Below are 13203 nucleotides of genomic sequence, written 5' to 3'. Positions count from 1 at the left end.
TGAAGCTGCTAAATTAATGAGAATAAATGCGAGTAATTATCACAACATAATGTGTTTATTTTACAAAGAATTTTATATTTATGTTAATACACTTCAATATTAAAAGATTTATTTTCCTATTAAAAGTAAGTATGTGTTCACAACACAAAAATGTAAATTAGTATGTTATTTTATTAGTGATAATTGTGACACTTGCTGGAAATCTTCAATTCCTAATGGATATTCTAAGAAAGCCTACTGTATTAGTTCTATGTAACAGTCAATTAAGGCAGAATAGTTAAAGCATGTAACTAGCTATATCCAGAAATTCAGACCATATCATCAAGAATTTGTCTGTCTTCATTTCTGAGGTCTCCCTTCTATTGTATTGACTTTATTCTCATGTGGGTGGTCCCAACAATCCCATAGCGTGGCAGTTCCTCTCAGAGAGGCTGAGGGTGAGACGAAGCCTTAGAACCTGACTGACTTCTTTCTAAAACAGATCTCCCAGTTGGATTTTATTTGCTGATATTACAAGTGTAATATTATAAACACCACAATTCCTTTCTTGAAAATTTATTATTTTCTATTCTTTTATTAAATCTTACGATTTTCTTTTAGGTTCTACAGTTTCTGATTCCATTCAAACAAATAAAATCTTGACTAAGGCCTTGAAATTCCAAATGTTCCCAATTACTAGTTTCAGTAACAAAAGTAGCTCTGAACAGATAAGAGGATTGTTGTTGCATATGCAGTAGGAGAATACTAAACAGTAAAACCATTCAGGAAACTTTTTAGATAAAGTTGGAAACTTAAAACATTTACAGAAATGTAATATGTGCATAGTAATCTTTATAGTATCCTTGTGAAGTCCTCTGCACCAAATACAAAACCAATAAAACTTATCTTCTCTACTCCCCAAAAGCAATAACAAAAGAAAACAACAAAACAAAACAAAATAACAAGAATCAAAACTTTTGAGATGTGTGGACTTTAACCCTTATATGGTCTTCTGAGGAATATAGGCTTTAACACTAAAGGCCTTTTGTGGTAATTGACTGCCTTAGAAAATGGTAGTCAAATTCAAGTCTGTATCTTTTGATAAATTAATGGCCTTTTTCTTTGTCATACTGAAGACCCTTAAATTGTGTCTTTGTAGTTTCTTGGTTTGTGAATAAAGGTAAATAAAATGATGACTGGTAGATTACTTGTCTTGATAAAATGCATATGAATTCTGCATCCAGTTTGGATATGGAAAAGTCACAAGACACTATCATTGTTACCTCATATCCAAAATAAGGCAGATAAGCTAGAAAGTAATAGTTAAAAATATTCGTTACAGAGCTGAGGACAGAAAGAAACCTAAATGAACCAAAGTCCAGAAAATAACAAGCCTTTCATAGGAAAAAAAAAAAAAGAGACCCATGACTACTTCCATCCTTGGTGGAACTGTAGGATAGGGGAAATCTTCCATTGAAGGGGATAAGGAGAAATCAATTCAACCGGCTTTTAACATGCTTGTATTGACAATGTGTGGTCTGGTGTGACGGGTTAGAATCTGAGAGAGCCTTACTCACAGAGTGAGACAGCATCCATTCACCAGCCCTGACTCAAGGGTCTTCACTAAATGGAGGAGAGGGTCAGAGAAGGAGACTTGAGAAAGATATTCCAGATGAAATCCTCTTGACACCAAAAAGGTGATGAGGTGTTGGGGGAGGAGGCAGGGAGGAAGTGTTTGGAGTTTGGATGGAAGAACTGAGCACTCTGGATTTTCACTGACAAAAGAAAATAAGAGCTCCCTCCCAAGTTGATTCTCTGCAGGGAATTCTGGGTCTTCATGGAGTACAGGGCAGTGGCCCTCCAAAGGCTAGGAAAGGGGTAATAGAGCTGAGAATTGTCTTCTCAGATACAGTAAGTAGTGGGTGTGACTGGAGAGCAAAGAGAACTCTCAATCCTCCTCTCCCAATTGCCTCCCCTCCACCCCCTAATAAAGAGGCTGCAAAGTTTGGAGAGCTCTCTCATAGCTCCTAAAGCTCATGGATCAGCTTTGAAGTATGGACAGGATGCTGGAATCTTGCCAGGGTTCAGATTCCCTTCCTAGCTGGAAGAAAACTCCTGATCTAGCTCAAAATATTTGAAGCCAGTGGTGAACTGATTCAAAGGAAAGCTACAGCAAAGGCCAGACCCAGCTTAATAACTACAACCCCAACTCTAGCAGCCTGACAGAAAAAGAAGTATGTGTGTCACTTTCTCAAGGTAAATATTATTGAGTTCAGACTCTACTGTTCTTTTATGCAAACCATCTGGCACACAATCAAAGATTATATGACACACTAAAAAGTGAGAAATGTGATGCACAGCTAAGAAAATAAACAGACTCAGAGACGGCCCAGATATTGGAATTATCAATGTCTTTAATATAACTATTACAAAAATGCTAAGGGATCTAGTGGAAAAGATGGACAATGTGTATTAAAAGATGAGGAATTTCAGCAAAGATGTAGATACTATAAAAAGTGGAAATTCTGGAAATGAAAAACATAATATCAGAACTGAGGAATTCATTAGATGGACTTGTTAGTAGACTGAACACAGAGAGGAAAAGATCAGTGAGATGTGAAGACAGATTAATAGAAAGTATCAAAACTGAAACAAAAAAAGGAAAAAGAAATGTAGCACGGTATTGGAGATCATGGGGGTAATAGTGAATGGGCTAACATACATGTAATTAGAATCTATGAAGGAAAGGAGAGAGAGATGGGAGTAGAAAAGGTATTTGAAGAGACAATGGTCAAGTGTTTTGCAACACTTTCAATCTACAAGTCCATGAGATTTAACAAACCCCAAGCATAATAATTAAAAAAAAATTACGTCTGCTTTCCTAGTTTATTATAAAAGCAATCAGAGGAAAAAGACACATTATATATAGGGGAATAATGACGTGAAACACACCAGAAACAAGGGAGACCAGAAGACAAACTGCTGAAAGAAAAAAAAAGCCTTCATCCAGTGAAAATATTTTTAAAAAATAAAGTCAAGCAGCACTTCACACCCACTAGGATGACTATAATCAGAAAAATGATAAATGTTGATGAGGATATAGAGAAATTAGAAGCCTTGTACATTGCTGGTGGGAATGTAAAATGGTTCAGCCACGGTGGAAAACAGTTTGGCCGTTCCTCAAAAAGTTCAACATAGAATTACCATATGACACAGCAATTCCACTCCTAGATATATCCCTGAAAGAGTTGGAAACAGGTGCTTAAGTACAGGTGCATGCATGTTCACAGAAGCACTATTCATAGTAGCCAAAAGATGGAAACAGCACAAATGTCTTTGTCAATATTGGTAAGACCAAAGTAATAATAGCTAATATCGATAAGCATTTATTATGGTAAGGGATAGAGGGAGGAGAAAAGAAGGGAAAATGGAAAGTAGAGTGGGGAGAGAGAAGAGTGATAAGGAAGCTGCTGTGAGAAAGACACGTGCAGCTTATGCTGGAAATGGCAAAGGTGTTGTTTTGACCTGATCAGAATAATGTGTTAAATAGAATAATGAGCTTGGGAGTTTGTGAGGGTGTGTCTGAAGTTGGTAAAATGCCTTGATTACTAAATATAGGGACTCTAATAAAATAATACCTTCACTCTTATTATAATGTATTCTATCTTATAATTAGTTTAAGCAAAGAAGATAAATTTACTGCCTTAGTATTGTCCCTTAATTGTTTTAAAAGCAGAATCTCAGTTAAGATGTCTTGATAATTTAACACATAATAGTGCAATTTTTCCATAAACTGAAATGCACAATTTACTGAGCAAAGTCTATCAGCACTTAAATTGTTGAGTCAGTGAGGTCTCATAAGGAAACTGGTTGGTGTGCATCTTGCACTACTGGGTAATTTATGAAAAGAATATCTTCAGCCATTTTGCTCATACGTTTGAGAAAAGCACCATGGAACGTGAATTGTATTTAGATATTGAACAGCAAGGGAGCTGATTATAGCCTCCTGATTGGGTCTTGTTTCCCTGGAGACATCATCTTATTTAAGAGATAGAGAGTCAAGAAAACAAGAATGATAAGACATTTTGCAATGTAGATTTCACCGAACTCTATTCTGTTATGTTATAGATTTCCTTAGCATTGTTATTTTAAGACAGAATCTTAATAATCATTCCTTTTGCACATTTGATTTCCAATTTCATTATTTCAGAATATGAAAATGCTTGATTTAGCAAGGAGGCTTTCTTTTAATAAATATTGTTAATATGCAAGAATCAAAGAAAAAAGCACAGCAAACCAGGTAACTAGTCAGTGACTAGTTACTTTAAAATGATTTGTCTTCAGTCAGAGACTAATTGCTAAAATAAATCATTTAGAACTCTTCTAATAATTAAAGTTTATATCCTGATGGGAATAGCAACTGTGTATGCTTCATTCTCCCCAGCAAATCAACATCTGCAAAAGACTAAGTTATTTGTATTTATAAATACATTCCTTTTATGAAGGACATATTGATATTTGCCATATTTCATTTACATTATGGAGTCATCAACAGCATGAAATTTTTTTTCAGGAGACAATCTTCTCTGGGGTTATAATTCCCCTGCAGTTATTTCTCACAAAATCCCTTCAAATTTCATGGCTGCTTTGCATAAGTAGTCCCAAAGATATTTGGCACTCAGCCTGAAGTTTGAGCATGAATATTGTTATCTTTTTCTTGATTCTTATTGCCTCCTGATTTGAATAAGTATCTGACTGTTACTGCAGGGCCAAATAATCACTTTCATAGTTCCTTCCAAGAACGTTATTAGATTGGGCTTATTTATAGAAGTCTGTGAGGAATGATATTTGGTTATTGTTTTAGTGACTTATTCTTAACAAAAGAGTGTTCCACTGGCATCTTTCACTATAGCTCGCCTTCCCATTGGGTCAAGTTCTGAGAGCACCTCAGGCAGAATGTGACCAAACAATCTAGGGGAAGTAACTTTGGCGGCCAGCCTGACACATGGGACTCTTCTGTGGGAGTTTCATCAATGATCGATGCTCATATGCAGATGATTCAGGAGTTGGACAATGGTCCCGGATTTTTTTAGATGAAAATTTTATCTAGTCCAGTGTTCTCCTGTTTACTGATATGGAAAATGAGAGCTAGGGTAAAGTTAAGTAATTTGCCCAGAGTCATGCTCTTTATCCATTCTGACACCAGGAACTTTATTCTTTCTACCTTAGTGCCTGCTTTCATAGCCTTGCTTGGAGAACTGTTACGTGCTTTTTTGGTTAAAGTTGTTGATTTGTAACTTACTGCAGCATCTAGATGGGCTGTCATATGGAAGAGCTGTTAATTTTTGTCAGTCACTCCAATCAGCAAAACGTCAATTCTTGCCTTTTATGTCTTTGCCGGTGCTTTGGTGGGCAGAGGGTGGGAGTAATCTGAGAGCCTGTTGTACTGCACTTTTAGGGTTTTAGTGAAGAATAATTTCAAAACCTGATAAGTATGGTTTTACTTGAACTGTGGGTAATTTAGGTATTGTTTTTTATAGAGTTTTTAAAAATTGATAATAAGCTTTTAGTTATTATGAATCAGTCCTTTAGTTTTATATACATATGTATAGAGATAGAGAGTGAGAGACATTGCTTCATTTAATTTTAAAATAATGAGCAACTATTCTTAAATGAGATGTGAAACTGATGCTGTATCTAGACCTTTTCTTTCAAGATAGGTTTATAGATGTACTTATGGCATTTTTCTGGGCATCTCATCAGAATGTTATTTTGTAACATCAGGTATTATTTCATAATATCTCCTCTCCTTTCCCTCCCTCGCTAGCCCCCAACTACCTCCACTGGGAGAGGCTCTCCTTTTGCCAGAACTAATCACTGTCTCCTTTATCTGGAGAAAGCTCTTTACTTTGTCGTTACTTGAGGTGGGTAAAATGAATGTATCATCACCAGCCCTGGCAGGCCTGTAGGCAGAATTAGGCACTGTATCCATGGTAATTGAAGGGAAGCTTTTTAATTTTAATTTTTTAAAGCAGCCATTTAATTCATTGATACAAAAATCAGTGAATTCAGCACAGTCTGATGCATTATTAGGTAGATCATAATTTAAAGCTCATATGTAATGCTACATAGACTGGTGCTTTGGAAAATGAATTTCATGTTTTATTTGTGGAACTCTGAGCTCCAAGTGAGCTGACACTGGTTAAAATGTTTTATAAACTCTATTTGTATGTGATTATTCCTATATGAAACCTAAGGTCTACTTATTGTTTTTGCTAATACGTTTTTTAGATCAACCTATTTAAAGAGTACCTTTAAATGAAAGGGCACTTTCACTAATTGTATCCCTTCCAACAGACAATATATTATGCTTCATAACTTAATATAAAGGAAGCACTTTTTGAAGTCTTCTTTACCCCACACTTGGACCTATCCATTAGATTTATCTAGTATTAGCTTCTTAAGAAAATGTTTTCTCTTTTGATATTATCAAAGAGTTTTGGGAGGAATGATTCTCTTTCCTTTTGTAGGTTTGTTGCCCAAGATATAACTTGAGGAGAGTTATTTTTACCATCTCAGTAAATATTATTAAATTATATACAAAGTGCTCTCTACTACTTAAAACTCTCCCCTGAATTTTCTGCTTTTCTGCATAACCTTCTATGTAGTTTTCAGTTCTGTTCTCATAGTATTCCTACGTTGGGACCATACACTCTCTTGTATTTTAAGAGTATTGACTCAGAGGAGAAGCCTAAATTTACAGTAGAAGTGCCTGCTGATTTCTTGGGAAGCTTTCATTGCCAAGCAGGTGAGGTTGGCACCTTCATTTCATCTTCCTGTCAGTAGTAGCAGCAGCAAGATCAACAGTAGTATCATTACTTTTAACACCAGTGCCGCCTCCACAACCACACAGAGTCCAGGGGAGAAGTTCCCCAAAGGCATAAGAAACAGGGTAAATTGGGCTGGGGAGTAGAAAAACTATAGCTACTATAGTACTTTCCAATATGTGTACTTTACACCATCGTGATCTATTTCTTCATAAATGTAATTACCAAACAACTACTGTGTATGCCTTACACCCCACTCTTCCTCTCTCCACATCCTGGCTATATCTTTTATCAGTTTTTACCTTCTCAAACATTTTTATTTCAGAAGACTTCTCCAGCACCAGAAATAGATTTAAAATAAACCCAAACACTCAAGTTGAAGATGGACATGATTTAAAGAAAAGTCACTATACTCCTTCAGTACTTCAAGGCTGTTTTTCTTTCAGTACTTCTTGTGGCTCAGTTATGGTGATTTTTACTAAAAAATAAAACTGAAGCTGCAGCTAGGGTAAAGGCTGTAGAATGCAGGCTTACATTCCTAAGGCGATGACTGTTTGTGCTACAGTAAAGATTTATGTTTTAAAATTAAGTTTTGTTAAATATGCACATCCTTTTAACATGTTAATTTTTAATCATTTGTAGTAATTTACTTATAACTTCTCTCTGAGGAAGGTTTGTATTATTTTTTCCATTTTATAGATGATCAAATTGAGGTATAGTTAGTGACTGACATAAGATCATAAGCATGTTAGTAATGTAAGTGACAATGATAATGAAAAAGAAGTTGAGATTATCTGTTCTGTTAGGTTATCCTAAGATGATTTTAAATTATTAATATGCATATGTTTATAGAACCCTAAGAAGTGCTAGTACTGCAGCTATTAGAACGAACAGTAAATAAACCGAGAGTAGGCAAGTGGAGAGATAAAACAATTTCAGAAACTACAGTGTTTTTCAGGTAGCATATGACCAAAATGTCTACATTTACTATACGCAGAGATGTACGCTAGCTGTTGGACACAAAGGAAACAAAAGATGCTATTTGTGGTCTTCTTTAGTTATTTTCCACTGACAGGTAAAATTGAGCATCACTGCTGGTGGAAGACATATGGAAGTACAGCACTGGACAGTAGCATGTCTTGTTCTTTTGTCTGCTGCTGATTAACAGTTGAAATGTAGTCATTATTGGAAAATTGACCACTGCTTCCATTACAGTCTCTCACAAATGCTTTGCCATTGTTCTTCTTCTTCTCATAGTTCTCTTTTTTGTTCTCTTTCTTTCTCTTCTTTTCTACCCTCTGACCACTTACGTTTGTAAAATGGATCTAAAGGTTTGAAATTTTAAGGAAAAGTTTCCTTCAGTTGTGGTATGTGATACTCAGAAATATACATCCTATAGCAAATAGAAATCTGGACTGACCTTCCTTAGTGGTGGTTCTGCCACCACTAGGTATCCTTCTTATTTTACTTTGTCCTCCTCTGTTATCATCATCATCATCATCATGTGAATCTCTGTGAAGCTTCCTAGTGACTCAAGTGGCATTCACCATCTAAAAATGCGTTCCATATAATTCTCCTCCTGTTTTTGCCCCATTTTGTTTTTCCTTGAAAATCCCTCACAACTACACTGCTATCTGAACTCTTCTATGTTAGACTGGTTCCTTCTAGCTTGTATCTTTTTTTTCTGTATGTTAATACTTGGTTTTCCGTGAATTTTCTTTGCATTTCTTGTTTTCTCTCACCTCATGAATTTCGACTTCATTTTTATTTTTCCCCAAATCAAGACATTTATTGAGGGACCAGGAAAGTAAAGAGCTATAGAGTTTATATGCATACTTTGTTATCATCTTTAATGTCAGGAAGTTTACATTTTATTTAGTTTGAAGACATGATGAATGGACATAAGCAGTGGATACATACCTAAATACCTAGCATAACTGTATATACTGGATAAGTTACTATTGCTGAAGACTTCTTTCTTGCTCTCTCCAGGAAAGAAAGGAGAGGCTATCCAAATTTGAGTCTATTCGTCATTCAATTGCTGGAATAATTAGGTCTCCAAAATCTGCACCGGGCTCTTCAACAGTAAGTAGGATGAACTCTATGTGCTACTGAAAATAGTCATTGTCTAGCTTCTTTCTGGTGTACCAATGAATAGCATATGTAAATGTGTCATTATAAATGGAAAAGTAAGTATGTAATTTAACTTTTCTGTATGCATATGAATCTGCATATATGTATATAATAAAACCTCATGCAACATTGATGTAGGCAGGAAAGAAGTAAATTTATATTTTAGACTTCCTGTTAATAAGACAGGGAACATTTTATGTACTTTATGGCTTTATTAGAAGAATAGTATAAACAAATTTCTTTTCCAGTGAAACATTTTTATAATAGGGATTATTATATATGTATTTTTAAATTGTATTGGTTTATGTGTATGTTTATATTTTTTAGAACATTTTAATTATAAAATTAAAGTCTGTTTGAAATTTGGGTTTGGCTTGTCACAGTGGTGCATAGAATATTGGTTATCCTTAGTAATAGCAGCTATAGGCAAGCAAGACAAAAAAATATTCTTAGCCCATTTATATAGTAAAATTATAAAGTATTCTTCTTACTTCATTACCTTTGAAACTAAATTATCAAACTTTTTATTCTAGCCATGCCTCATTCACAATAGAGCTTTACAGTGATATTTTATTGAATGATCGTCAAAACAACAATATTCAATACAAACTAATTACATGCTTTTTTCCCCGTCTTTCCGAGTTTCTATATGATATCTTAATATTATTTCTTATTCTTTAAAAGTTTAGCTAAGATAATGTGATCTAGTCTTATTTCGAACAAAAAGTGTTTCCTAACCATGGAATAGTTAAATGTCCCTTTACATTTTGGATTTATTTGCTGTAATTCATTTTTAATATGTAACATATTTATTCCATTCAAGCAGCAATCTTTTATACACAGTTGAGGCAAAGCACCAAGTATTTTAATGAACAAAAAAGAAAAAAATTATATTTTTATATAAAAGAGATTTTCAACTTATATTTTAGCATTTGATGCTGCCATTGTCTCTTCGTTATGCAGGTGTATTCTATAGGAATAGGGAGGGAGCTGTGAACTAATGCAGACCATCTCACGTGGCATTAAATAGCAAATGAAAATAAAAATAACTATGGGCAAAAGCTACATGATAGAGTCATGGCCCAGCTCTTACTTTTGTTTTCTTAAGTTAGTGAATTTGTAATTTTACAGATAGATAGTAGTTCATAGGATTTATTTTATTATGATTTGACATTTGAAATAAAGTGCAGGAGACTTGATTAAGAATTAATGAGAAGTTCTAGAGACCCAATGAGGACAGTTTTTTGATAGCTTTAATTAGAAGAAAAAGAAAAACAATTCTTGAAAAGAAATATTTAAAAAAAGTTAAAAAAAAAAGAAAAACAAATATGGTTCTTGAAAAGAACTAAAGTGACCTATCATTAGCACCTCTGGGCACTGAGACCTGTATCCAGCATCTTCCCATGCTGCAGGTGGTTATAGTTTTGCACTGAGAACTGTCCCAGACTGCTTCTGAAGTCGGGGCCAGAGATGGTAGATGGGATTAACTGCATAACAGGAAAGCCTACTGGCAATTATGAAGGTCCATTTCCACTGGAAGTCTTTCAAACCACATTATATTTAATGAGATCTGTTCTAGTCATGTCAAAATTACTGCCCTTTCTCCAGAGTCATCTTTTTACTGAAGAATTTCTGTAATAGGTGGCTGAGCAAACAACTTGTTCCATCTTATATCCCCTCATGAGTACTAGTTGTATTACTGATCTATGGAGTGTATAACACTCTTCTAAGAGTAGCACTCTTTAAGAAATGTTCTTTAAAATCAGAATAAAGCACCTTTTGGTCCAAGTAATTGTTCTTTAGACACTAGAAGAATTATTAAATTAGTCAACTTTTGTCTTCTTAAAATGTATATTTTTGTATATTGTATTGTTATGTATATTATTTTAATTTTAGAATTACTTTGTACTAGAATTTAGAAAATAAAAATATTGGAAAATAAAAATGTAATTCCATTATGTAGAGTAATACAGTAAATAAGATTTGCTTGCTCGCTTCTTTTTAGAAAATTAGAAAATGATAATTCAGCTATGTTTAAGTTGTACATCAGTTATAATGTTAGTATTATAATGCTTGGCTTCCACCATTGGCATAGGGGGATGTAGTTCTTTTTGTGCATAGGATAATAAACTGCTTGTGTTTTTTAGTATTCTCCTTCAAATCTAGCAGAGCAATCTTGTACTTCCCTTAATAAGGCATAAGTCGTTAAATTCAGGTTGAATATTATATATTTTAAATCTTAGTTGTTTTTCTTTATTCTTAAGGTCTTAATTTACCTTCCCTCTTCTTTTTTTTCTTTTTGCCTAGGCACTAAAATGTAGAAAAATGAGAAACAAGGGAAAATAGAAATTAAATTTTTTGCATCCTATCACTGCCATACATACCCTGAATTCTGTATGGTTAATCATGTTTAAGAAAACTAAATATTATTCTCAGAATTGCATGTTTTGAATCAGTAGCATTATCACACTTAATTTTTAAGAAGGGCTTATTGGGATTTATCATCTGTAATTTCACTGTACAGGGAGCAAATCTATTCTTTTATATGTTTGCTTAAATGTTTAAAACAAATGACCCAGATCATGCCAAACTGATACTGTATTCTATATAGGCAATCCCAACTTGATAAATGTTTAAATTTACTGAGATATAATTGCATACTAACTCCTTAGAATGATATGGTAATAGTTTTAGTTGAGATCTGTAAAGGAAATTAGCACTAAATACAGTTAATTGAGTAAAATGATTTAATAATGATATCGTGGCACATTTTATACATAATATTGTGTGAGCTTAAGGAAAGAATATTTTATGCTGAAAAAATAAAACTAGAGGGTCTGGCCGAGTGGTTAAGTTCGTGTGCTCTGCTGCAGGCGGCCCAGTGTTTCGTTGGTTCGAATCCTGGCCACGGACATGGCGCTGCTCATCAAACCACGCTGAGGCAGGGTCCCACATACCACAACTAGAAGGACCCACAACGAAGAATATACAACTATGTACTGGGGGGCTTTGGGGAGAAAAAGGAAAAAATAAAATCTTTAAAAAAATAAATAAATAAAACTAGAAAAAAATTCTGTGAAATGGTTAGGTGAGAGAGGATGAATGAGAGTCACAAGCATAATTGTAAAAAGTAAATGGGTAAAATAATAAAAAGAAAAAAAGAATTACTAATAAAGAGAAGATAAGTAAGGGAGCTAAAGAAGGAAGAAAAAAGAAAAGAATGAGGAAATTTGAAGGCATTGGAGGAAACAGAGGTGTTAGATGAAAAATGAAAGGCTTTTAAGAAAATATATTTTGCTAGAGATAGTATCTCTTGCCAGAGATCCAAGAAGGTGCACAAAAAGGCAATCAAGGAAATGGGAACTTGTGGAAGTAATGTAAATATTTGAGTTTGGCCAAAGAATTGTATAATAATGCAAGTCTCTGATCAGCATGTAATTCTGCCTAGTCATTATGCTAGATAACAATCATATTATTAGCTAAAGGCTAGGGTCCGGCCTGGTGGAGCAGCAGTTAAGTTTGCACGTTCCGCTTCTCGGAGGCCCGGGGTTTGCCGGTTCGGATCCGGGGTGTGGACATGTAGGCATCCCACGTATAAAGTAGAGGAAGATGGGCACGGATGTTAGCTCAGGGCCAGTCTTCCTCAGCGAAAAGAGGAGGATTGGCAGCAGATGTTAGCTCAGGGCTAATCTTCCTCAAAAAAAAAAAGACTAAACCAACTCAAGTTCTCAAAAAGTACAAAAAATTGTTAATTAAAAAATTTATGAGTAAGAGTTTTGGTGCTAGTTTCACTGTGGAAAGTAAACATTAGGTAAAGTATCTTTGTTTTGGTTAAAGATAGCGCATGAAAAAAGTGATCAATTCCACTTTATTGCTAAAAGAATTAGAATTTGTAGAATTACAGATAGGCCCTAGTGCCTGTTAAAGATAGACCCACTGCTCTAGTTAATTTATGTCCTCTTTGTCTAGCCTTAAGGCAGATAATCATGAAGATCAAATACCCAGAATATTTTTTGTTGTTTTAAGAATTAACTTATTCAGTAAATTCAAAACATAGCTATTTAGAAATGTGAAAAACACGACAGGAAGAACATTATTATTCATGTTTTCCTTTTATGTTAAGCATTTGTTCAAGTATCAAACTCTACTTGGCATAAAATACACTTTTCCTAGCTCTGGTTACATTTCCCTTTCCCTGAAAATAGCTTTTACAACCATCAGATGAATTGCTGTTCAGTAGACCAGTATTTCCCACCTTTTGCAA

General features: G+C 34.5%; 1 protein-coding gene across 30 annotated transcripts in view; it reads left to right on the top strand.

The window, feature by feature from the left end:
* The window catches only part of FER (FER tyrosine kinase), a 441906-nt gene that overhangs the window by 175522 nt on the left and 253181 nt on the right, over positions 1 to 13203 (top strand). For all 30 annotated transcript variants that reach the window (XR_011425641.1, XR_011425626.1, XR_011425640.1 and 27 more), the window contains one exon: positions 8799 to 8891. Coding sequence is in view for 12 of the 30 variants with exons in the window: in XM_023617899.2 (XP_023473667.1) it covers positions 8799 to 8891 (93 nt within the window). In the remaining 18 variants the exon portion in view is untranslated. The remainder of the gene's footprint in view (positions 1 to 8798; positions 8892 to 13203) is intronic.

Source organism: Equus caballus, chromosome 14 (genome assembly GCF_041296265.1).
Source record: "Equus caballus isolate H_3958 breed thoroughbred chromosome 14, TB-T2T, whole genome shotgun sequence".
Taxonomy (NCBI): Eukaryota; Metazoa; Chordata; class Mammalia; order Perissodactyla; family Equidae; genus Equus; species Equus caballus.
This window is presented reverse-complemented; position numbering and strand designations above follow the sequence as displayed.